The sequence below is a fragment of the Pristis pectinata genome, chromosome 34 (assembly GCF_009764475.1).
Source record: "Pristis pectinata isolate sPriPec2 chromosome 34, sPriPec2.1.pri, whole genome shotgun sequence".
Classification (NCBI taxonomy): domain Eukaryota; kingdom Metazoa; phylum Chordata; class Chondrichthyes; order Rhinopristiformes; family Pristidae; genus Pristis; species Pristis pectinata.
The window spans coordinates 13952731-13978379 of NC_067438.1; the positions used below are offsets into that span (position 1 = coordinate 13952731).

General features: G+C 45.2%; 1 protein-coding gene across 1 annotated transcript; it reads left to right on the forward strand.

Moving 5' to 3' along the window:
- The first annotated feature begins 3394 nt into the window (after positions 1-3394).
- LOC127585976 (major histocompatibility complex class I-related gene protein-like) lies at positions 3395-25166 on the forward strand. The gene is made up of 5 exons (XM_052043734.1): positions 3395-3608; positions 11379-11639; positions 14365-14646; positions 18189-18461; positions 24955-25166. The coding sequence occupies exons 1-5, from the start codon at positions 3395-3397 to the stop codon at positions 25164-25166; spliced, it is 1242 nt and encodes a 413-aa protein (XP_051899694.1).
- The last annotated feature ends 483 nt before the right edge of the window (positions 25167-25649 follow it).

Sequence of the window (25649 nt, forward strand, 5' to 3'; positions counted from 1 at the left end):
TAAAAAAAACTTGCCTCATAAAACTCCTTTAAAATATCCTACTCTCACATTAAAGCTATGTACTCTAGTATTTGACATGTTCACCATGGGAAAAAGACTCTATCTACCCTGTTTGTGCCACTCATAATTTCATATTCTTTTATATTAGTAATCTGTTCTAATAATCTTCTTCATTATCAGGCACATCCTGGGGCAGAACCTGGCAAATAATGGACTTTTTACAATCCAACTCATTTTTTGTAACCAATGTTCTTGGCTTTGCAGCTTTCGTCAAACTTTAGCTGCCCCTATTCCTCTGCGGAGGTTTTCCCTTGTGTGATTGGCTCCTTTTTTTTGCCTCCAGTCAATTGAAAGCTATGATTAAACTTTAACATGAAACTAATGTTCCTTTTATGTAATTTTACTTCTACTCCCTGTATGAGGATGGTCAGTGCAGTGTGGCTCTCTGATTCTTTGAGATGGAATCTGTAAGGTGAGGCCCATTGCACACAAGCAGAAGCTTAAGATTGGACAGTTGGCTCCAGCTTCAGGAGCTGACATTAGTTCTCCCTGTCTGTGAGTACAGACTTGGAGCTCAATGCTAAGAATGAAGCCCAACACTCTCAATCCCAAGAATGAAAGCTGAAGATGCTGGAAATACTCAGCAGGTCAGGCAGCAACTATGGGGTTCACTCTGTTTTAGATTGACAGCAATTGCAGCTTTAATGCCTGTCATTTATGCCAAAGCTGTTCTCCAGGGCCGCTCACGGGTGTGTCTGAACTCCCTGTGTCTGATGTGTAATATTGGCAAGCAGAGCGGGCGGCACAGTGGTAGAGCCGCTGCCTCATAGCTCCAGGGACCTGGGTTCAATTCTGACCTCCAGCGTTGTCTGTGTGAGGAGTTTGCATGTTCTCGCTGTGACTGCATGGGTTTCCTTCAGGTAATCTGGTTTCCACCTGCATCCCAAGGATGGATGGTTTGGTTCGTTAATTGGCCACTGTAAATTGTCCCTTGTATGTAGGGGAGCGGCAGAATCCGGGGTGTTGACAGGAATGTGGGGAGAATAAAATGGGATTATTGTTCATGTAATTGCATGTTTGATGTCTGGCGAGGATTTGGCGGGCCATAGGGCCTGTTTCTGTGCTGCATTTCTGACATGTTGGCCTCGATAATTATGGGAAGCTGGTATGGCAGTGTGTTTATGCTGGCAGGTTTGAGTCTGGGGAAGTGCTGAAATTAGCTGCACAACTCATTATTCCTTCAGAAGGGGGATCACACTGAGGGTCACTGGGGGTTGCACAAGGAACCACTGTTCAGCCACAGAGTGTATGCATGCCAGCATGTTCCAGCCTCAGCAGGAGGCACCACACATCGAAGGCTGGTGTTGGCACATCTTTCTCTGTGTTCAACCTGTGAACCCAGTGAGAATTTCCTGTTCAGACCATGCTGTGGGGCTGCATACAATTGGCTGTACACCAGCCCCATCTGGTGTATCTGGTGAGGCCCATCCACTCAGTGGGGTTACTGATCTGGGTGCAAGGGGAAGATAAAGTGTTGTCTCCCTCATACTTTATTTAATATTCACCCTTCAGCTAAATTACGTAAATTAAATTTGGTTCAAAATAAATTGATTCATGTTAATTTTTAAAAGTTACATCTGTTTCCTTAACTAAATGTATTTCAACTATTCATAAATGTCTCTGATATTAATTGAGGTCTCTCATTCCAGGTCCAGAGTTCGATCCCTGGTTCTGGATCCATTGTTTGACCACCAGGTCTTGTGTGGTCTCAGGTTCCAGGCCCAGAGTCTGATCCCTGGTTCCAGGCCCCATGTGTAGTCCTTGGTTCCAGGCCCGGTGTCTGGTCCCTGGTTTCAGACCAGGATTCTGATCCCTGGTTCCAGACCCGCTGTCTGATCCCTGGTTCCAGGCCCAGTTTCTGATCCCTAGTTCAAGGCCTGATGAATGGTCCCTGGTTCCAGACCCAGAGTCTGATCCCTAGTTCCAGGCCCAGTGTCTGGTCCCTGGCTCCAGGCGCAGTGTCTGGTCCCTGGCTCCAGGCGCAGTGTCTGGTCCCTGGCTCCAGGCCCTGTGTCTGATCCCTGGTGCCAGGCCCGTTGTCTGGTCCCTGGTTCCAGGCCCCGTGTCTCATCCCTGGTTTTAAGTCTGGTGACTGGTCCCTAGTTCCTGTGGAAGCAGGGAGCAGATCCTAACTGTAATTGGGGACAAACTACTGGGCCTGGACTTGTAGAGAAGGAAGGCCTGGGACAAGGGATGAGAAGTTCGGTCTGGGAACAGTGACACCCTGGTATCGTGGGATGGGGGACTAAGTGCCGGTCCTGGGACCAGTGACACGAGGTGAGACCTGGGACCAGGGATCAGCCAGCAGACACCAGGGTTAGGACCAGGGAACAGATGCTGGTCCTGGCAACAGGTACCTGACGTGGGGCCTGGAACCAAAGGAGCAAAAGGCAGGTCTGTAAAAAGGAATCTGTTGCCAAGTCCGTAACCAGGGATGGGACACTGGGTCTGGAACCAGGGACCAGACACCGTGCCTGGTTCCGGGGGTCAAACACTGGGCCTAAAACCAGGGATCAGACACTGGGTCTGGAACCAAGGATCAGATTCCGGATCTGGAGTGAGAGACTTTAATTAATGTCAAAGACATTTATAAACAGTTGAAATATACTTAGTTAAGGAAGCAGATTTCAAAATTAAAATGAATCAATACATTTTGAAACAAATTTAATTCATGTAATTTAGCTGAAGGATGAATGTTAAATAAAGTATCTGGGAGACAACACTTTGTCTTCCCCTTGCACCCAGGTCAGTAACCCCACTGAATGAATGGGCACCAGATATGGCTGGTGTACAGCTGTATTATCGGTTGCCAAGTGCATGCAATCCCACAGCACAGTCTGAATGGGAAATTGCCTGCTGGGTTAACGGATTCAGCAGGAACATCAGACCTGGAACCAGGGGTCAAACACTGGGCCTGGAACCAGGGACCGGATGTGGGAACTGGAAGCAGGGAATGGATATGAATTCTGGAACCAAGGACAACACAGGCCCTGGACATGTTGGGTGCAACAGCTAGTCAGATTCCTGGCCTTGGACCAATGACCTGAGGCAGAATCCAGGATCAAGGATCATGCACTGGGCCCTGGGAATAGGGACACATCGCCCAGCCTGGAACCAGGCACTGGAGTAAAGATCTGGAATCAGGGCATCAGGCACTGGGCCTGGGAACAGGTAACTGGAATCAGGCTTGGAACCAGGGTTAAGACACGGGTGGATCTGGAGACCAGTCTGGCACCTACAACCAGGAATCTGAACCAGGACTTGGACCCAGGAACCGGACATTGAGGTCTGGGACCAAAACCAAAAAGGCAGGACATGGAAAGGAGGATCAGAGATGGCTTTTGGAATTAAGGACGGCATTGGGTCTGGAACCAGGCACAACATCAACAGGGTCCTAAGGGCAGGCCGAGAACCGGGGAACAGACAGCAGACCTGGAACCAGGTGACAGAAGCAGGGCATGGGGCCAGGGATCAGCTGGGAGCAGGGATCAGCTGGGACCAGGGATCAGATGGGACCACAGAACAGATGCAGGGCATGAAATTAGAGAGTAGGTGCCTTTTCTGGAACCAGAACGATGTGCTGAGCTTTGACCCAGGGACCAGATGGAGCTTCTGGATCCAATGTTCTCACACAAGAGAGAGAGAGGGACCAGAGGTTGTGGAGCAGTGAGCAGATGACATTCTTGGAGACAGGAGCTGGACAGGGATGAGGCACCACACACCAATCATGGAAGCAGGGAGCAGACCTCAGCTGTAACTGGGGACAAACTACTGGGCCTGGACTTGAGGAGAAGGGAACAAGCGCCAGGCACAGGATGGCGGACCTGGGACAAGGGGTGAGATGTTTCTCCTGGGAACAGGCACAACATGGTGTCGTGGGACAGTGGACTAGATGCCAGACCTGAGACCAGTAACACGAGGTGAGGCCCAGGAGGGATCAGCCAACAGACACCAGGATTAGGACCAGAGAATAGATGTTGGTCCTGGGAACAGGTGCCTGACATGGGGCCTGGAACCAGAGGTGCAAAAATCAGGTCTGTAAAATGAATCCATTGCCAAGTCTGAAACTGGGGATGGGACACCCAGTCTGGAACCAGTCTGGTCCTTGGTTCCACGTCCAATATCTCCTTACTGATTCCCAGCCTACTGACTCAGCCCTAGTTCAAGGTCTGGTGTTTGATCCCTGCTTCCAGGCCTTGTGTCTTTTCCCTCGTTCCAGGCCTGGTCTCATTTCCCTGGTCACTGGTTCCAGGCTTGGGGTCTGGTCCCTGGTTCCACTCCCAGTGTCTGGTCGCTGGTTACAGGCCATATATCTGGACCCTCGTTCCACCTGTGTCTGTTCCAGGCCTGGTCTCCCTTCCTTGATTGCAGTCCTGGTGTCGGACACCTGGTTCCAGGCCTTGTGCTTGGTTCTAGTCCTGGTCTCATTTCCCTGTTTTGAGACCCGATATCCATTCCCTGATTCCAGGTCCAGTATCTGGTTCCTGGTTCCAGCCCCAGCCTCTTTACCCTGTATTGAAGCCAGATGCCTGTCCCTGGTTCCAGGCCTGGTGTCTGGTCCGTACCTCCAGGCCTCGTGTTTGTTCCTGGTTCCAGGCACAGAATCTGATCCCTGGATTCCAGCCCATGGCCTGGTCCCTGCTTCCAAGCCCAGTGCCTGATCACTGGTTCCAGGCCTGTGGTCTGCTCCTTGGCATTCTTGAGAAAATTCAGCTTGTAGACAAGGATTCTCTCGAACTGCTACAGATGCAAAATCGAAACTATTCTGATGGGTTGCGTCTCAGCCTAGTATGGCAATTGTTCTGCTCTGGACTGAGAGGACTTGCAGAAGGTGGTAAACACTGCCCAGTCCATCACAGACACATCACTTCTTTCCATTCATCCAACCATCCTCATGGGGCACAAGGAAGGCTAACAGTATCGCCAAGGATGCCTGCCACCCTGGCCATTCCCCTTCCTCTCTTCTACCTGCTGGGAGATGATAAAGAGCCCAAACAACCAGATTCAAGAATAGCTTCTTCCCCACTGCTGTCAGATTCTGAACCAATCACCTCTTTCACATCCCCTTCCCAGTGGTGCTGCCATGTTCTCGGACTTTTAATTCCACCTGTATTGTTATTTCCAGTCTTGTCACTTTAGCAGTTGTGTCTGCACTATTTTGGATTGCACTACAATTTTCTCATAACTCCGTTGTTTTGAGCTTGTTGCTGAATTTATTGTTGTATATAATAAGTACACTGTTTACTCTGTGAGCTTCACACAAGCAAGGAATTTCATTGCACCTTAGTGTATATGACAATAAAATAATTTAAATCAGAACTTGAATATGAGTCTGGCCAGGTATCTGTACAAGACTCATTGAGAGATTTATATACTGACAGAGAGGCAGTGTTGGCAGAGTGCTGCACTTTTATACCTGGACAAAATTTTAAACTGAACTTGTGTCTGTTCTCCCATCTGATAGAAAGATGCCAAGACACTACATCAAAGAAGAGCAGGGAAATTCTTCCCTGATTAATAACTATTTCTCAACCAATACTACTAAAGCAGATTATCTGGTTGATCTTAAACAGTTATTTGTGGAATTAGCTTCATTCTGCATTACAAAATAATTACACTTTGAAAAACACCTATTTGTCTATAAAGTGCTCTGGGAAGTGCAGTTGATGTGATTGCTGTTCTATAAATGCCAGTATGATCCCTGCTGTAAAATCTGATCCTCAGACTCCATTCACTGGTACTTAGTGACCAGAACAGGTCTTCTCATTCCCATTGGATCTGGTTATCAGGTTTGCTATGCGCCTGGACCAATAAGTAGCTTCACACCAGAGTTCTGTTAAAATGCACAAGAGATCAAATTACTGTTCCTGCAGTTGCTCCCATGATGAGGTAATGCTCTGAATGCCTTTGAAACATGCTGCTTTTTACTTTACTGAACACTTACTGTGTGGCCACGGTCTCCTCTGGTAAGCAATTCAGCTTCTGTTTGTGAACTTTGAAGGAGACATCAAGACTTATTGCATTTTCTAACATAAAATACTGTTGAGCAGTGCCTGGGTATTTAATAGTTCATTACCTTGGGTGTACGAATGGTTGTGATCCTTGTGCCATCGAGGGGTCCTTGTGAGTGGTTGTATTACAGGTGCTTTTGTAGTCCATTGACGAAGAGTACAGGTAAGTGGTGGGATGCTCATTTTCAATAATGAACCAGCTTCTTCACTAATATATGTTCCACCTCTCCTGCTTCTCCTTGGCTGATATTTAACAGCTGAATGATGATGAAAATTTAGCCTGCATTAACTGAAAAATCAATGTTTTTTTTAACATTGCGGTAATCTTATTCTGGTTGATGCATTCTCCCTCTCCTACAGACCCTGTCCATTACTCTACCCTCACTCCCCCAGAGAACTATGATTTATTTCTTCATTCTGAGTGCACCAGGTGACTTTCCACCTTTGTAATCTGCTTTGTTACACCTTCTTTACCACCCTACCTACTTGCATTGCCACTTTCAGAGAGCGATGAACTTGGACCCCAAGATGGCTCCATATATCAACGCTCCGAAGTGCCTGCCACTTATGTATAGTTTCCCCTTGCATTTGACCTCCTGAAGTGCATCTCCTGACACTTGCCCAGATTAAACTCCATTTACCATTTCTCCACCCCACTATGCTGTCTCTTGCAACTGCACCATCATGCCCCTCCTCTCCCTCAAATACATCACCAAAGCTCCTTTGTTCCTGATTTTCATACAGCTTAAACTTTTCCCTCAGGTTTCCCCAGTTGCATGGAGCTCTGAGCTGTTCCCATGTACATGGTGGCTATGGTAATGTAAACTGGCAGGGTGTCCTGTCAACTGCTGTACACAGTAAAAACACCTCAAGGGAACAAGGGGAGACAGATCATTCACCTTTTTGTGTCTATTCTACCATTTCATTACACCGTAGACCCCTTATATCCTCCAGCCCTTTCTGCCACCCAGTACACTCTTAACTAACAAAAAGATATCAATCTCAACCTTGAAATTTTCAGTTGGCCACCTGCTTCAACAGTTTTTTTGAGAGAGACTTGCGGATTTCCACGAACCATCTGTGTGAAGAAGTGCTTCCTGACATCACCCCTCTGTGGAATTTTTAACTTCAAGATGATGCCTTATTTGAAACTTGCCCTGAAGGAAGAAATGGTTTCTTTCTATCTTACCTAAGAATCATTGTTGCTTGGAGATTATAGCCTGTAATTGGAAATTTGTCCTCAAATTTTAATCCTCTTAGTCTGATATAAAAGTAAGTATGATGGCACTTCCTATGTTGAAATAGTAACTCCATTTCAAAAAATCTTTCCTTGGTTGTGAAGTGCTGCAGGAAGCCACTTGGATTTGCATATTGCTGTAAATCACTCAGCCTTCTTGTGTTTCTTTTGGTGACTCTGAAACAGGAACTTTTTCTAACTCAGCCCTCTGCCCCCTTCTCACCTCGCTTAAACGCAATGAACTTTGACACTATCTGCTGTGCTGCTTTATCACAGAGCAAATACTGCTTGCTTACTATAGTGTCTGCATAAACCAAGGTAAATGGGAACTCTTTGTGTCTGACAATGGGCAGAATGATTTGTTTGTTCTTTATTACTTTATTTAGCCCCAAAGATAAAGTGGTGTGTTGTTGAAGTGATGGAAAATTAGAATAATCTCTCCATTCAGGAGATGCCAGCATCAGCTATGGTTGGAGAATTATAGTTGAGAATTTTCAATGTTGACTGCTGGAGTAGAGGAGAAATCCTGCCTTTATATTTCAACATCCTTCCATTCAAATAAATGCTCCTGACCCCCCTCTCTCTTTTTGGGCTTTTGCTGCCTCCATTTAACAACTGACCTAATCATGGGGAGAGGTGCTGAATTTCTTTGACTTCCCAAACCTTTGACAGTCAGGAAAATGAAAAGGATTCCAGCGTGTCCCCATTCCTCATTACCCACTTGTTGAGTTCCTCAGCAAACTTCTTCTGTGACATGGATGGCACAGTGGTGCAGTTAGTAGAACCACTGCTTTATGGCTCCAATGTCAAAATCAAAGTCGAGTCTATTGTTATATGCACAGGTACATGTATGCTCAGGTGCAATGAAAAACTTAGTGCAGCAGCATTACGGGCACATAGCATTATATAAGCAGCATTGAAAAGGAAAACATAAAATAAATGATACACAATTTTTACAGGAAAACACACAATTAGAACAAGAAAAACAAAGTTCATTTTAGGGCAAAGTGATCAGAGTGGTCATAATGTCACTAAATTGTAATGGTGATCAGGGTTTTGCCAGTTGATTCAAGAACCCAATAGCTGAAGGGAAATAGCGGTTCTTGAACCTGGTGGTGTGGGACTTCAGGCTTCTGTACCTCCTGCCTGATGGTATGGAATATATAGAAAGTAGAGGCTGTACTTTTTATTCATAATTTGCTCTGTGCGTAAGATGGCTGCTGATCTCCTTAAGATGGCCACTGGGCCTCCTTCTTCTTCAGCTCAAGAGCGGGAAACATATGGCTCATTAAAGAAATAGTTAGCCCATTCTTAGAGAGACACTTTTGATTTAGTGTAGTTCATTAAACCATGGTTAGCACATTCCTAGGAAGACACTATTGATCTATTGTGTAGCTAAGGGTCATTAGGGTTAGTGTGACTAATGATACTGCAGCAGTTCTGAAGCTGATAGTTTTTTTAACTGATAAGCCAGATGCTAGCAAGTCTCAGAGGTCATAGGTTATAGGAGCACATTGTAATGTTTTATAACCATTAGACTTGTAGCGAATGTCTAGTATTGTTTTATAACTGATAGTTCTGTAGCCTAGCACCAATACCCCCAATGCCCATAAATAATTGGGACACCCTGCGATTGAGTCAGGAAGTGACTGTGGTGAAAGACAAATGGTTGTGAGCTAGAAGACAATTGTGAAAGGAGGCAAATGGTATAGGATGAAACTGTGAAGATAAGAGAGAACATGATGGATTGTAACAATGTAAATAAGCTAAGAAAAAAGGTATAAAAAAGGCCTCGGGCAGTAGTCAGAGAGTGACTAGTAACTGACTGTTTGACTGTCACAACTTTACTTTGCAAAGAAAAGTTTAACTTCTTGAGTAATCTTCTGCTTCTCCTGGTCATCTATCTATTGCTGGTAACCACGACAATGGTAGCTGCAAAAAGATGGCATGGCCCAGATGGTGGGGATAATTGACTATGGATTTTGCCTTCTTGAGGCAGCACCTCCTGTAAATGTGAGGAACGTGCCCGTGATATATTGGGCAGTGTCCACCACTCTCAGCAGCTTCTTACATTCCTGCGCATTCGAATTGCCGTACTAGACCATGATGCAACCAGTCAGGATACTTTCAACAGTAAATCTGTAGAAGTTTGTTAGCGTGTTCAGTGACAAGCCGAACCTCCGAAGAAAGTAAAGATGCTGGCATGGTTTCCTTATGATTACATCTATGTGCTGGGTCCAGGACAGGTCATCCGATATGTTAATGCCCAGGAATTTGAAGCCGCTGACTCTCTCCACTGTCGATTCCCCAGTGTAGCCTGGTGTATGTTCACTCTCCTTCCCCTTCCCGAAGTCAACATTCAACTCTTTAGTTTTGCTGTCGTTGAGCGAGAGGTTGTTGTTGCAGTACCACTCAACCAGGTGTCCTATCTCCCTCTGGTAAGCTGACTAATCACCACCTGTGATTTGTCCAACAACAGTAGTGTCGTCGGCGAGTTTGAAGATGGCATTGGATCTGTGCTTAACCACACAATCATGTGCGTATAGAGAGTAGTTCAATCCTAAGCTCCGATGTTGTCTGTGTGGAGTTGGCACGTTCTCCCTATGACCACACAAGATAAGATAAGAGAAGATATCTTTATTAGTCGCATGTACATTGAAACACACAGTGAAATGTAACTTTTGCGTAGAGTGTTCTGGGGGCAGCCCGCAAGTGTCGCCACGCTTCTGGCGCCAACATAGCATGCCCCAACTTCCTAACCTGTACGTCTTTGGAATGTGGGAGGAAACCGGAGCACCCGGAGGAAACCCACACAGACACAGGGAGAATATACAAACTCCTTACAGACAGTGGCCGGAATTGAACCTGGGTCGCTGATGCTGTAATAGCGTTACACCAACTGCTACACTACCGTGGGTGATCCTGTTTCCTCCCACATCCCAAAGATGTTCAGATTGGGAGGTGAATTGGTCACTTTGAGTTGTCCGTAGAGTGTAAGTGTGTGGTAGGATCTGGAGGGAGTTAATGACAGAGTGCGGAATATGAAATAGGCTAGGGTAAAATTAGTGTAAAAGGGTGCTTAGTGGTTGGCACGGACTTGGTGGGCTGAAGGGCCTGTTTCCATGCTGTGTCTCTCTATGACTCTATAGCATCCCCTTAGCAATGTCAACTTCCTTCGTATCCATATCCAAACTTCAACATGATATTTTGTTAAGGCACAAGAGACTGCAGGTGCTGGAACCTGGAGCAACGAACAATCTGCTGGGCCAACTCAGTGGGTCGAGCAGCATCTGTGGAGGGAAAGAAATTGTCAACATTTTGGGTCAAAACCCTGCATCAGGACTAAGAGCGGAGAGTGGAGATGGCTGGTATAAGGAGAAGAGGGGGAGCTATGATACGGGGGCTAGAGATGACTGGTGGACTGGTGGGGGTGGGGGGGGGAGGATGATAGACAGATGGAGCCAGGTAGGGGAGGGGGAGTGGTGGAGTTTGTAGACAGAGACATGTGGGTGATAGATGGAGGCCAACAAAGTAAGACGAAGATGGAGCTGGGGGGGGGGGGGGGGGGGGGAGAGGAGAGGGGGAAGATGGAGACAGCTGCTGGAGGGTGATCAGCAGGGCCACAAAAGGCTACCAGTGCTGGAACCTCATGTAACGAAGGTGACATGGGAACGATGAGGGCAGAGGTGAAAGGCATGGGAACCAGGACTAGATAGCGAGGGGAGAGCTGGTGGGTGACATGTGTGTGTAGTGGGTGTATGGAACTGGAAGGGTGAGGGGAATGGAAATGAGTGATGGGGGGGGGGCCGCTGGACGCGGGTGGTGGATAAAGGATTTTAATATACACGACCAAGACTGTTAGATTTTAGAAGACGGGAGGCAAAGCGAATGGGAAAAGTATGTTAAAGTTGAGATCATTTAGAAGATCAATCACGATTGGTGGAATAAGTCTGGTGGCCATCTGACTTACTCTTGAACCAATGTTCTCCTGTTGCAATCAGGTTTAGCATTAACTACCGCCTGTCTGTGTTCTGGTCTTTGCATCACTAACTTCTGTTCACTTGTTGCAGATTTTCACATCCTTGCGTTTTACTACCTGTTGAACCATGGATGGACTGGCCTGCCTGAGTACAGCATGGTGGCAATGCTGGATGACCTCCAGGTAGCTTACTTCGACAGCACACTGCAGCGGGCTGTTCCCAGACAGCAATGGATGGCTTACTCTTTCCCAAGGGACCACTGGAATGCAATGGCCATCACAGTGGCAGGTTTCCACGGGATTGTCAGAGGGAATATTGAGATCATTTACCTTCAGCACCACAGTGTCTCGAGTAAGTGTCCTGACAACACCTGGTGACAGCACAGATGGATTTGTGTGGAGAAGAAGCCTTATTCTTTTTCTTTAATGTGTCCTAACCACTGATCACCTAATTAGCTGGTGATTGTTTCTTGCAAGATTCAGTATTTGATACATAACAGCAGCAATGAGCGGATGGATTGGATCATCTACATTTGTCAGACTGCAGTGAGGTACAAACCATTGGTTTAATTGTGACCCAGTAAGAGATGGGATCTTGATTTAAGCTGAAAGATTGTACCTCTGATGGTATTCCCTCGGTAATAATGTTCTGTTAATACAGCAGCCCCTCAGTACGGACAGTGATCCTGTGATAGTGCAGTGATCCTCGACAGCGCAATTTCCTGGTGTACTTCCCAGCTGCACTGCCTCACTCTTTCAGTACTAACCCTGTTACTCTGTAGTCCTTCAGCATTGCCCCTCTGACAGTTCACTACTTCAACTCTGCTTCAAATCCGACAGTTCAGCACTCTCTCTCAGTGCTGGCCCTCTGACATTGCAGAACTTCTTCAGCACAATAGTTGAGAGTCCTCTAAGTGACCTCCAACCCTCTACACTTGGGGTTAGTCCATGCTTACTGTACATAAACCTACAGTCACACAGCATGGGAACAGTCCCTTCAGCCCATTGAGTCCCATGCTGATCATCAACCACACTTGTCCTATGCTAATCCCATTCTCATCAACTCTCCCACAGTTTCTACTACTGTCGGATCTGGTTATCTTTGAATCTGCAGGTTCTTTCAGGAGTCCAAGAATGAGTTGAAAACAACTTGGTGCTTCACAAAGTTTTATTGGAAAAGTTTAAAGCAAACAAACAGTCACAGAGCACATAGCACCAGCTTTACTATGAGGAGATGAGCCAAGACAAAGGAACTAAAATGAGCTAGGGGGAGGGGGAAGAGAGCAAGAGCAAGATAAGAAAGAGAGAGAGCAAAAGAGAGAGAGAAGTGTGTGTGAGAGAGAGAGAGAGACAGAGAGACAGAGAGAGAGAGGCGAGAGCTTTTTAACATAAAACAACTCATTTTATACCTGAGATAAGAGACATTCCTCAGATAACAATGGTCCAATCAGAAAATACCTGTTGAATACTATGGCAAAAACAAGCAATGAAAAGACACCCATTCACCTGGTGAAAGAACACACCAAGTAAGAAGCAGTTATACATAGAACATAGAACACTACAGCACAGTACAGGCCCTTCAGTCCACAATGTTGTGCTGACATTGTACAGCCACTAGAGGTATATTAAACATTATATGTGTAAAAACTACCTCAAAGAAAAGTTAAATATATTAAACAGGCAAATCCAACACTACTCACCCGCACACTGGGGGCAATTTACAGCAGACAGTTACCCTACCAACCCACATGCGTTGGGTTGTGGGAGGAAACCAGAGTATCCAGAGAAAACTCACATGGTCACGGGGAAAACAACCTCTAGACCAGGAACACCAGAGGTCAGGATTAAGCTCAGGCCTCTGCTGTCGTAAGGCAGTGGCTCTACTCGCTGCACCACTGTGCCTTCCCAATCTGTTCTAATGTGCTGCTAATAGTCAAATTTTGTTTGAAAAGTTTTACTGTATTCAAGGTGATATTAAATGCATCTGCTAGTATTGGAGGCAGCACAGAAGAGATGCGCTTGCTAATTCCTGGGATGACAGAGCTGTCTAACCACGAATGGCTAACAATGTTAAATGTGTACTCATTGGATTTCAGAACAATGAGGAGTGAACTTGTTGAAATGTATAAGGTCCAGATGGGGTGTGACAGGGTGGATGTAATTAGTAATTGGTTTATTATTGTCACATGTACGGAGATACAGTGAAAAACTTTGTTTTGCATGCCATCCATACAGATCATTTCAAAACATAAGTATATCGAGGCAGTACAAAGGGAAAAACAGAATGGAGAATATAGTGCTACAGTTACAGACAAAGAGCAGTGCAGGTGGACAATAAGATACAAGGGCCATGATAAGTTGATTGTGCAGTCAAGAGTTCATCTTTATCGGTCCGTTCAAGAGTTTCATAACAGTGGGCTAGAAGTTGTCCTTGAGCCTGGTGGTGCATATATTCAGGTTTTTGTATCTTCTGCCTGATGGGAGGGGGAGGAACAGAGAATGACAGGGGTAGGAGGGATCTTTGATTATGTTGTCTGCGTTACTGAGGCAGTGGGAAGTGTAGACTGAGTCCATGGAAGGAAGGCTGGTTTCTATGATGGACTGGGCTCTGTCCACAACTCTCTGCAAGTTCTTGCAGTCTTGGGCAGAGCAGTTGCCACACCAAGCTGTGGTGCAAGTGGATCGGATGATTTCTCTGGTGCACCTGTAAATACTTAGATGTCGAGCTGTTTCCACCGGTGAGACAGTTTAAAGTGAGAAGACATAGTTACAAGATTAGGGTCAGTCATTTAATAATGAGGTACCTTGGAATTTCTTCTTGGGAATGTAGTGAATCTCTGGAATTCGCCATGCATGAGGCTGAATCATTGGACATGTTTAAAGGTTGGATCAATTATTGAAATAGCGATTAGCTGAGGGATTGTGGAGGTAACATAGCAGATCAGGCATGCGGGGCAGGCTTGAGGGGTGCCTACTCCTGCTTCTATATTTTTTGTGTTCTTCTGTGCCAGCTTGTGTTCCATTGAGAACTGATTTGTTATTTTCTACTCCCCCTCTTCTCCCTGCCTCTCCCTCAGCTCCAGCTGTCTTCTTTGTCCAGGGGATCTGCGGCTGTGAGGTGAACAGTGACAACTCCACAGACGGGTTTATAAGACTGGGCTACGATGGGGAGGACGCATGTGTTTTTGACAAGGAAACAATGAGTTGGATTGCGCTAAATCCAGAGTTCCAGATACTCGCAGATCGGTGGAATGTCAACACATTCATGAACAAGTATTTCAAAGCTCTCTTGGAGAAGGACTGCGTGAAGTGGCTGCTGATATATCTCGAATGTGGGCAAGAAGCACTGCAGCGGAGAGGTATACCATATAGTCACTCTGACCAGTGGGGACAGGGGAAATAGTCTAGATCTACCAGGTGAGAAATGTAGTGCACTTCAGATAATTGGTAACATAGAGGGAGACATTTTGTTTTGCATGCCATCCACACAGATCATTTGAAACATTAGTACATTGAGGTAGTACAAGGGAAAAGCAATAACAGAATGCAGAATGTAATGTTACAGTTACAGAGAAAGTGCAGTGCAGGCAAATAAGGTCAAAGGACATGATGAGTTTGACTGAGAGATCAAGAGTTGTCCCGTGAGCAATTGTTCTTGGACAGGGAATCAATAAAGGGACTGGCAAAGTCCCCCTTAGATAAGGCAGGTGGGTTGGAAATGCCAGTGAGGAATAAATTTTGCCCGCGTGTACATGTTAATATTGGGGCAGGATAGAATTGGAATTAGACCATAACCATAAGACCATCAGACATAGGAGCAGAACTGGGCCATTCGGCCCATCGAGTCAGCTCTGCATTTGATCATGGCTGATTTATTTTTCCCTCTCAACCCCATTCTCCTGCCTTCTCCCCATAACCTTTGACACCCTTACTAATTAAGAACCTATCAACCCCCACTTTAAGTACACCCAATGACGTGGTCTCCACAGCTGTCTGTGGAGATGAATTCCACAAATTCACCAGCCTCTGGCTAAAGAAATTCCTCCTGATTTCTGCTCTAAAGGGACGTCCTTCTATTCTGAGGCTGTGCCGTCTGGTCCTAGACTCTCCCACTACTGGAAACATCCTCTCCATGTCCACTCTATCCAGGCCTTTCAATATTCAGTAGGTTTCAATGAAATACCCCCTCATCCTTTTAAGCTCCAGTGAGTACAGGCCCAGAGTCAGCAAGTGCTCCTCATACATTAACCCTTTTATCCCTGGGATCATCTTTTAAACCACCTCTGGACCCTCTCCAATGCCAGCGCTGTTCCTAGTCTCAGTTCCCTAGTCACTGTTTCTGTTCTCAGTCTAACTCATCGTGGCCCTTGCACCATATTTGTCTGCCTGCACTGCACTTTCTCTGTAACTGTAACACAATATTCTGCATTCTGTTATTGCTTTTCCCTTGTACTACCTCAATGTACTTATGTTTGGAATGATCTGTATGGATGGCATGCAAAACAAAGTTTTTGACTCTATGAAAATTCACGGTTGAATAACTTGCTGCGATCTCTGGGTACCGGTGAGCGATGGCTGTATTTCATTAAAACTGCAGCATGAGGAGAGGCCATGTGACCACCTTACCTTACACAGGATGCACAGATGAGGGTCCTCCCACGGAGTTTCACCCAATGATGGTATCTTCCTGTTGATCACCATCTTCTTGCCTCTTGTAAATGCAACAATGCAATTTGCCTCAATTGCTCCATTGGATAAATGACACTCAAATTCTAACACTTCTCCGTCTAAAGAAGTTTCTCCTGAATTCTCTCTTGGAAAAATTAGTGCTGTCATACAGCAGAATCTCATGAACAAGTGAAAGTATTTGTGTCTGCAGTATCAACATCCCTGAAGATCTTAAACCCCCTCTGTTTAACTCCTTCCTTCTGCACTGTCTGATCGTGAAGCGAATATCTTCAGTGGACGGGGCTAAGGTAAAGATCATGTCATTGGTATTAAAGCTAAGCACTGCAGATGTTAGAAATGCAAAATGAAAAGAGGAAAGGCCGGAGACTTTGTTCACCCAGGGATTTTGTTTTATTTCAAAATTAAACTTTAGTCATAAATTTAAAAAAATATAGACAAAGGAACAAACACAGTGCAAAACATTTTACATTCATCATCAATATGTTCAGTAGTGTTAACATTTTTTTAAACCACAGCACTGTTGCCAATTATGTAGCCCCCTGGGGTGATAAAGCGTTTCAATTTTCAGAGGCTTTCCCACACGATTCAGTCCCTCTATGTGTGGTAGCGGAAGGAGCCCAGACTGTAGTCCTTCCCCACAGAGTCTTTGCATTGGCTGCACTGAGCTTCAGTGCATCCCTCAGCACGTACTCCTTCAGCCTGGAATGTGCCAGTCAGCAGCATTCCCTTACGAACATCTCGCTGTGCTGGAAGACCAACAAGTTTCGGGCAGACCAAATGGCATCTTTCACTGAGATGATGATCTTCCCCCACATTTTGATGTCTGTCTCCGGGTGTGATCCTGGGAACAGCCCATTGATTAGAGAGTCCTCTGTTACCCATCTGCCGGGTATGAACTAGGACACGGGCCCTTGAATCCTTCTCCACACCCTCTTAGCAAATCCACAGTGTGCAAAGAGGTGGCTGACTATCTCTTCCCCACCACAGCCATCCTAAGGACAGCATGCCATGGGGATGATATGTCACCTGTACAGGAAGGATCTGACTGGGAGGGTCCCTCTCACTGCCAGCCAAGCGAGGTCTTGGTGCTTGTTCGTGAGTTCTGGCGATGAGGCGTTCTGCCAGGTGACTTGGACAGTTTGCTCAGGGAACCACCCCACAGAATCAGAGTCTCGCAGTTTCAGCCAGAGATAAACTTTTTTTTTATTCAAAATAAACTTTATTCATAATAAAAGGTAAACTATATACAATTACAAAACAGTGCAAACCTTTACGTTCTTATACAGATCATTCATTAGTGTTATCTTTTTATATATATAAAAAAAAGCACTGATGCCACACATGTGACTCCCTGGAAGCTACCCAGTCCCATATTTACAATATTTAGGGGCTTTCTCACCTGTCCCCACCCCTCCCTCTCCAGTGGCAGAAGAACCCTAAACTGTAGTTCTTCCCCACTGAGCCTTTGCGTTGGCTGCAGCCAGCTTCAGTGCGTCCCTCAACAAGTACTCCTGCAGCCTGGAATGTGCCAGCTGGCAGTATTCCCCTCCGGACATCTTGCAGTGCTGGGAGACCAACAAGTTTCAGGCAGACCAAAGAGTGTCTTTCACTGAGTTGATGACCTTCCAGCGGCAGTTGATGTCCATCTCTGTGTGTGTCCCTGGGAACAGCCCATAGATCAGAGAATCCACTGTTACGCTGCTGCTGGGGATGAACTGTGACAAGGACCCTTGCATCTTTCGCCACACCCTCCTCGCAGACCTACAGCCCACAAAGGGGTGGGTGACCGTCTCGTCCTCAGCGCAGTCCTCCCGGGGGCAGTGTGCGCTGGGAGTGAGGTTCCAACCATACAAGAAGGATCTGACTGGGAGGGCCCCTCTCACCACCAGCCAAGTGAGGTCTTGTTGCTTGTTGGTGAGTTCTAGCAATGAGACATTCTGCCAGATGGTCTGGACAGTCCACTCAGGGAACCACCCCACAGTATCCATTGAGTCCTTCTCCTGCAGTGCTTGCAGGATGTTCCATGCTGACCATGGCCTGATGGACTTGTGGTCAAAGATATTGGTCTGGAAGAACTTTTCCATGAAGGACAAGTAGCGCGGCAGCGTCCACCAGCCAGAGATAAACTCTGGTTGGAAAAGAGCAGAAGCAGATTTGATGTCACTGTTGAAGCCATAACTGTCACTGATTTTAATACTCCTTACACTTGCAGCAACCCCTGAGGTGTGTATTGGGATTAAGAGCGATGGGCCTCAATTGCTGAGACTCTCCTGCCTTGTCACAGGGTTCTACCCGCAGGCCATCGATGTTACATGGTTGAGAGATGGGGAATTGGTCCTCGAGATTGAATCCAGTGGTGTGTTACCCAACCAGGATGAGACTTATCAGGTGATGAAAGCAATTACACTGAGTGGAGACGATGGGGCAAAATTCTCCTGTTACATCGAGCATGCCACTCTCCTGCAGGGACTCAGCATACCCCAGGGTAAGTGACAAGTCAAAAGGGCCTTGTTCATGCTTCAGGCTGATCACTGGACAGGAAACATCATGGACTAAGAGTTTCAACACACATGCTTACACATGATTCCCCCCCCCCCCACCACCACTCCTTTGTCTTCCTTATTCCTGTGGCTCCCTTCCCTCACCTTGATGACCTGCCCATCTCTCTCCTCCCCTCCCCCATCCTTTATTCCATGGTCCACTGCCCTCTCCTACCAGATTCCTTCTTCTTCAGCCCTTGGCCTCTTCTACATATCACCTCTCAGCTTATCACATCTTATTCCACCACCCCCCCAAACTCTACCTTCCTCCTCTCACCTGGACTCGCCTATCACCTGAACTCACCTGTCCCCTGCTTGCGTGTGCTCTTCGCCCTCCCCCACCTTCTTATTCTGGCTTCAGCCCTTTTCCAGTCCTGATGAAGGGTCTCAGCCTGAAATGTCAACTGTTGATTTCCCTCCATGGATGCTGCCTGACCTGCTGAGTTCCTCCAGCACTTTCTGGGTATAGCTCCAGATTCCAGCATCTGCAGAATTTCTTGTGTCTCTGTCATGATTACATATGCTGTGTTTAATTGGTCAGAAATAGCGATATTCAATGAGGTATGGAATGCCTTTACACACAAATCACAAAATGTTAACGCACGTCAAGTTGAGTTTATTGTCATGTGCACAAATACGGTGAGATACAGTGCAATGAAAAACTCGTCTGCAGCAGCATCACAGACACATAGGTTCGGACAACACACAGAAGATAAATTATACATAAATTATACAAGACATTGAAGAGGAAAGCAAGGAAGACATTAGTGCAAAAAAAACAAAGACACAATTAGAGACAAGTCCATGGTAGTGCAAGAGGTGGTCCGCGGTGGTCCTCTGCTGAGATAGGTTTAGGGTAGTGTAGGTCGGTTCTAGAACCTGATGGTTGTAGGAAAGCAGCTGTTCCTGAATCTGGAGGTGTGGAACTTCAGACTTCTGTACCTCCTGCCCGATGGTAGCAGTGAGAAGAGGGCAAGACCTGGATGGCTGGGATCCTTGATGATAGATGCCTCCTTCATGAGGCAATGCCTCCTTTAGATGCTTTTAATAGCGTGGAGAGCTGTGCCCGTAATGGACAGGGCTGTGTCCATTACTCTCTGCACTAATCTCTATATGCAGTTACACATGTGTAGCAGGCATCTTGGAAGGCAAGTAACTGTACAAGTTGATTGCAGTATTACATGAAGAAGGCTGACTGAGTTACGTCACAAAATCAGAAAACTAAAGATGCTGGAAATCTGAAATAAAAACAGAAAATATCAGAAACACTCATCAGATCAGCAGATCCATGGAGAGAGAAACAATCAACATCTTAGTTCTGTGACCCATTCTGACAAGGGACCCATAGCTGAAATGTTAGGTGCTTCTCTTTCCACAGACACTGTGTGAACAGCTGAGTGTTTCCAGCATCTGTTTCTATTGTAGCTGTACAAGTTTTGATGAGGCCACAATGCAGTATTGTGTTTACTTTTAGTTTCACTGCTTAAGGAAGGGTGTCCCTACCTTAGAGAGACAATACAATAACTCTAGTAGATTGATTCCTGGAACAAAATGGAGGAGAGATTGAGGAAAGACTACCCGAGAAATATGATGAGTGATCTCACTGAAATGTATTAAATTCTTCATGGTTTTCACTTTGTTAATCTTGAGAGTCCAGCAATAAGAAGTAGAGGATGAATGGCCTGTCATTTAGGACTAAGTTGAGGACACAGCCCTGCGCAAAGGCAGTTGTGAATATCTGTAGTTCTCTCGTCAGAGGGGTGGATGTATTTAATGTAATGAGTATATTTAAAGCAAATAGATTTTGGAGACATGAAAGGAATCTAATGATTTGGGATAGGGAGGTAAAATGAAGTTCAAATACTGAATGGTGAGCATGATTGGAAGGCCACATGGGTCACTTCTGCTCATTTTGCTAATATTGGTTTCATAATAGAGACCATGTGAAACAGGCTAATATGGTCTTCATTAAGGGCATGAAAGAAACAGCCATTACAAAGGGGGAAGTGAATTCAGAATAGTCATATTTCAGGGTCTGAAAGATCAGCTGATGGAACTAACTGCCCAGGGATGTGGTGGTGTTAATTCGTTCCAAAATAAATTTCATGGAGTTCAGGGTGACACAGTAGCACAGTTAGACTAGCTGCTACCTCACAGCACCACAGAACTGGGTTTAATCTTGACTTCCGGTGCTGTCTGGAGTTTCCTCCGGGTGCTCCTGTTTCCTCTCACATCCCAAAGATGTACAAGTTGGTAGTTTAATTGGCCTTAGTATGTAGGTGAATGCTGGAATCTGGGATGCGTTGATGGAATGTGGGAAGAATACAAATGTAATTAAGATATAAGATAAGATTTCTTTATTAGTCACATGTACATTGAAACACACAGTGAAACGCATCTTTGCGTAGGGTGTTCTGGGGACAGCCTGCAAGTATCGCCATGCCTCCGGCACCAACGTAGCATGCCCACAGCTCCTAAACCATATGTCTTTGGAATGTGGGAGGAAACCGGAGCACCCAGAGGAAACCCACACAGACACGTGGAGAACATACAGACTCCTTACAAACTGTGGTGGGAATTGAACCTGGGTCGCTGGCGCTGTAATAACATTACGCTAACTGCTATGTAAAACATGTCAGTGTGGATTCAATGGGCTGAGTGGCCTGTTTTTGTGCTGTGTCTCTCTATAAATCTAAAACAACTTTTTTTGGAAAGAATGTTTGAAGAACTTGAACTCTGCCACTTAGTGAGTATGTTACTGAATGGGAGAAATAGATCACTTTGAATTCTCCAGGACCGGAGCTTTGCTTTGTCTCATGTACGCTAAGAAAGAATTAGAGCCTTGAATTTACATAGTAATCATCACAATCTTAGGAGGCTCCAAATTGCTTTGCTGCAGATGAAATAGTTGGAAGAGATGTCATTATTGCAATGTGAAAAACATGGCAGCTAACTTGAACAGAAAATCGTCCTGCAAACAACAATGTAACAATGACGTTCCAATAAGTTACTTTCTGAAATTTCAATGGATATTGACAGGGATACCAGGGAGTCTTTCTCTGCATATTGTCATGAGATATTTATGTCCTCTGCAGGGGCTGACAGGGACTTCATTTAACATCTTGGTTAAATGTTGGGTCCACTGGCAGGGCAGAACTCCTGCAGTGCTTTCCCTTCTGCAGTTCACTAATCTGTCAGCACAGATGATGGAGATTTCCCTCAGTTGTTCCTTCAACCTTAGTGTTCATCTCTTAGTGCCGACTTTCCAACGGTGCAGAACTCCACAAGGATTATTTCTGCACCAGTGCAGGGCTCTTTTGATACTTCACAGGAACATCAGTCCAGAGTTTATGATTAACTCTCAGGTTTTGAACTTCCGAATCATAGACAATTGAATGAGATTTATTGCCATTAGTCAACAACTCCCCATAATATCTGCCAAGAACAGCAGTAAGTACTTCCTGCCTCACCTGAGGCAGAGTCTGCTGCTTCTACATTGAATCCAGTGATGTGTTACCCAGCCAGGATGAGATATATTGGATGATGAAAATGAAAATGATTGAGCTGACTGCAGATGATGGGGCAGAATTCTCCCGTCACATCAAGCACGTCTGTCTCCTGGACGGGCTTTACCAGCATTGAACTGGTATATTGACAGCCTCACAGCCACTTCAGAACCTACAGAACTGGGATCATCCTCGATCCCGATAGACTGCCCAAGAGGAAGGAGGAGAAATGAATGGATCATACTTTGTTCAAGAATTCCTGGTTTCTGACATTGCCACTCAGGTTAGATTGGTTAATTGTACAAAGTACTTAGTTGTACATATGCAAGAATCAAACCATTGTTGAGAGTGCTTGTGGTGAGAGCCAGTACTCATGGTTTGGGTCACTTGGGTCAGCTCCTATTGACAAATACACTGTTGAATAATGGAGATACAAGAGACTGCAGATGCTGGAATCTCAAGCGACAAGCAGGTTGCTGGAGGAATTCAATGGGTCAGGCTGCATCTTTGGAGGGAAATGGACAGTTGATGTTTTGGGTTGAGACCCTTCATCTGGACTGAAAGAGTAGAGGGGAGAGAACCAGTAAAGAGAGGTGAGTGGAAAGGGTGGAGTAAGAGCCCATAAGTAATAGGTGGATCCAGGTGAGGAGGGGTGATAGACAGATGGAGGAGGGAAGAATGGAAACAACTACTGAGGCTGGGAGAGAGACACCGATGCTGGAATCTAGAGCAACAAACAAAATGCTGGAGGAACTCAGCCGGTCAGGAACCACGTATGGAGGGAAGGGGACAGTCAATATTTGGAGACACAAGAGACCGCAGACGCCGGATTCTGGAGGAGACACCACTAAATCATGCCAGTGCCTTTAGATTGCCCAGACTGTTCAGCTCACTTTGATGAATCTAAACACAGGGAGACTTTCTGTTGGCCGAGTGTGAAGTCTTTCTCTGTTGGGATAACTGTCACTGAACTAAATCAAAGGATGGGGACATGGTTACACTGAATGACGTAGATTGCATGAAACAGGTCAAAAAAACCCAAACAGTCCATGTTGGTCTTCATTCTCCACACTGTCCCAAGCATTAGCATTTTCCTTCATTCTTCGTCATTCATGTGCTTATCCACTTTCTCCTGAAGCGCATCCTGGTTATTTGGATCAACAACTCTTTTGGGACAATTTCTACACTCTTACTCTTCTTCCTGGCAAAGATATTTCTCCTGAATTCCTTCCTGTGTTTATTGGAGCTCATCAAGTATGCATGATGCCCAGTTCTGGATTCCTCAGAACTTGGATGATCTTTTCTATCTTAATACACTTCACTTTACAGAGCTCTAAGGAATCACCTTTGTCCTCCTCTATCATAGTACTACAGCACAGAAGCAGGCCTGTCATGCCACCCAATATTCTGCATCATCCCATCTAACTGCACCCAGACCATATCCCTCCAAACCCCTCCCATCCATGTACCTATCCAAACTTCTCTTAAGTATTACAATTGAACCTGAATCTACCATATCTTCTGGCAGCTCATTCCACACTGATACCACCTTCTGAGTGAAGAAGATTCCCCAGAGATTCCCTTTAAATATTTCACCTTTCACCCTAAACCTATGTCCTCCAGTTCTAGTCTCACCCAACCTTAGGAGAAAAGGCTGCCTGCATTCACCTTATCTATACCCTCATAATTTTGTATACCGCTATAAGATCTCCCCTCTTTCTCCTGCACTCCAGGGAATGAATTCCTAACCTATTTAACCTTTCCCTATAACTCAGGTCCTCAAGTCCTGGTAACACCCTTGTAAATCTGCAGAAAACTTTTTACTTTGTGGAAGATTCAACACAGGTTCCCTGGAGAGGCCTGGAGAATTGCAGGGTTTTATTTGCTCACAGAAAAGCAGCAGCAATAAATAGCTGAAGGCCTATAAAAGATGAAATGAGGTGGTTCAAAGAGTAGTGGGCAGTTTAGTCTTGGTAGCATGCTGTGGAGGCCTTCTTTTTGGGAATCTTCTCGAGCTGTTAAGTTTTGAATTGCAGTAAGTTGAACAAAAGGCTTTAAGTGACACCAACCCTGATGTCTTATCAAGCTGAAGTGTGCTGCACCTGCTTTTTGGCCTATATACTTGTTTCACAGACAAATTCTGTAAAGATTTCACACTATACCTTCCAGGGCCAAGTTAATGTACTTAAGATAGCTAATCAATACAAACAGATTATAACCTGTTTGTGTGTGTGTGTGTGTGTGTGTGTGTGTTTGTGAGTGAAAGAGTGAGAGAGAAACCACTGAACTGTCAACAGAGCTTAAAGCTTTTGAAGATTTATCAGTTATAATCCCATTCATTTTTATTTACTGTAATAACATTCATTGCAACCCTCAACAGAAGAAGGAAATATCCTTCTTGATCTCACAACTAAAAAGGCTAATCTATCTGTTTCTGGTGTTTATCTAAATTCTCTATTATTCAGGCGTACCCTCTTCTCGTTACTACCATCGGGAAGAAAGTACAGGACCCTCGAGACCCAAGCTCAGTGATTCAGAAACAGCTTCTTCCTCTCTGCCATCAGACTGTCCATGGACCCACGAACACTACCCTGTTATTCTTTGTTTTTGCACGGTTTATTTATGTTTGTAATTTACAGTTATTTTACGTCTTTGCACTCTGTTGCTGCCACACAACAACATAGTTCAAGTCACACGTCAGTGATAATAAATCTGATTCTGATTCCGAAGTTGTGAATAATCTCATGACAATGCCTCAGTGCTACTGTGAACTTAAAAGGTTGTTCGTTGCTCCATATCCATCCTGTAGACAATTACAGAAGTCTATTACTTTATAATTAGATGTGCACAGTGCTAGTTTAACATAGACAAAATAATATTACAAAGTTGTTATTGGCCAATGAAATTTGAAATATAATCTATTTGTCTGCAGAGAGTGTGGCAAAGGAAGATGCGAAGACCAGGATCATGACTGGAGCTGCAATCATTCCACTCATTCTCCTAGGGATTATCACAGGAATTGGCTTCTGGAAGAAGAGGAAAAGCAGCAAACCTCTCCGTAACCAGCAGGGTTCAGCTGAGATCAGCAGTGACCGAGAGGGGACTGTCGTGACCCAGAGAGGCCAAAGGCTTCCTCAATGCTGACTCATAGCTTTTAATTTCAGCCATTAATTTCGTGAGTGTTGTATTTACTACAGTTACCCTGTAGTTCCAAACGTGTTAATAGGACATAGTTTCTGAATAATGGCTCATCCAGTTAAAGTAGAGATGAGGAGGAAGTTCTTCCCCAGAGGTGCATGAATTTCTGGAATTTTCTATCCCAGCTTTGGAGGCAAGGTCTCCAAATATTTTCAAGGCTGTGATATTCAGATTTTTGGATTATAGATAAATCAAGGGTCCTGGGAATTATGTAGAACAGTGGTCAATATCAGATTGGCCGTAATTTTATTGAATGATGGAGCATGCCCAAAGGGGACTTAAAGCTGATTGCTGCTCCTAGTTCATGTAGCTATTTGCCGGGACTCTTCACAGCATATCTTGCACTCGTTTATCAGATATTTGATGGTGCAGTGAGAATTAAATTTCTTCTGCCTTTACTCTTCACCCAGTCCTCAGAGTATTTGATGG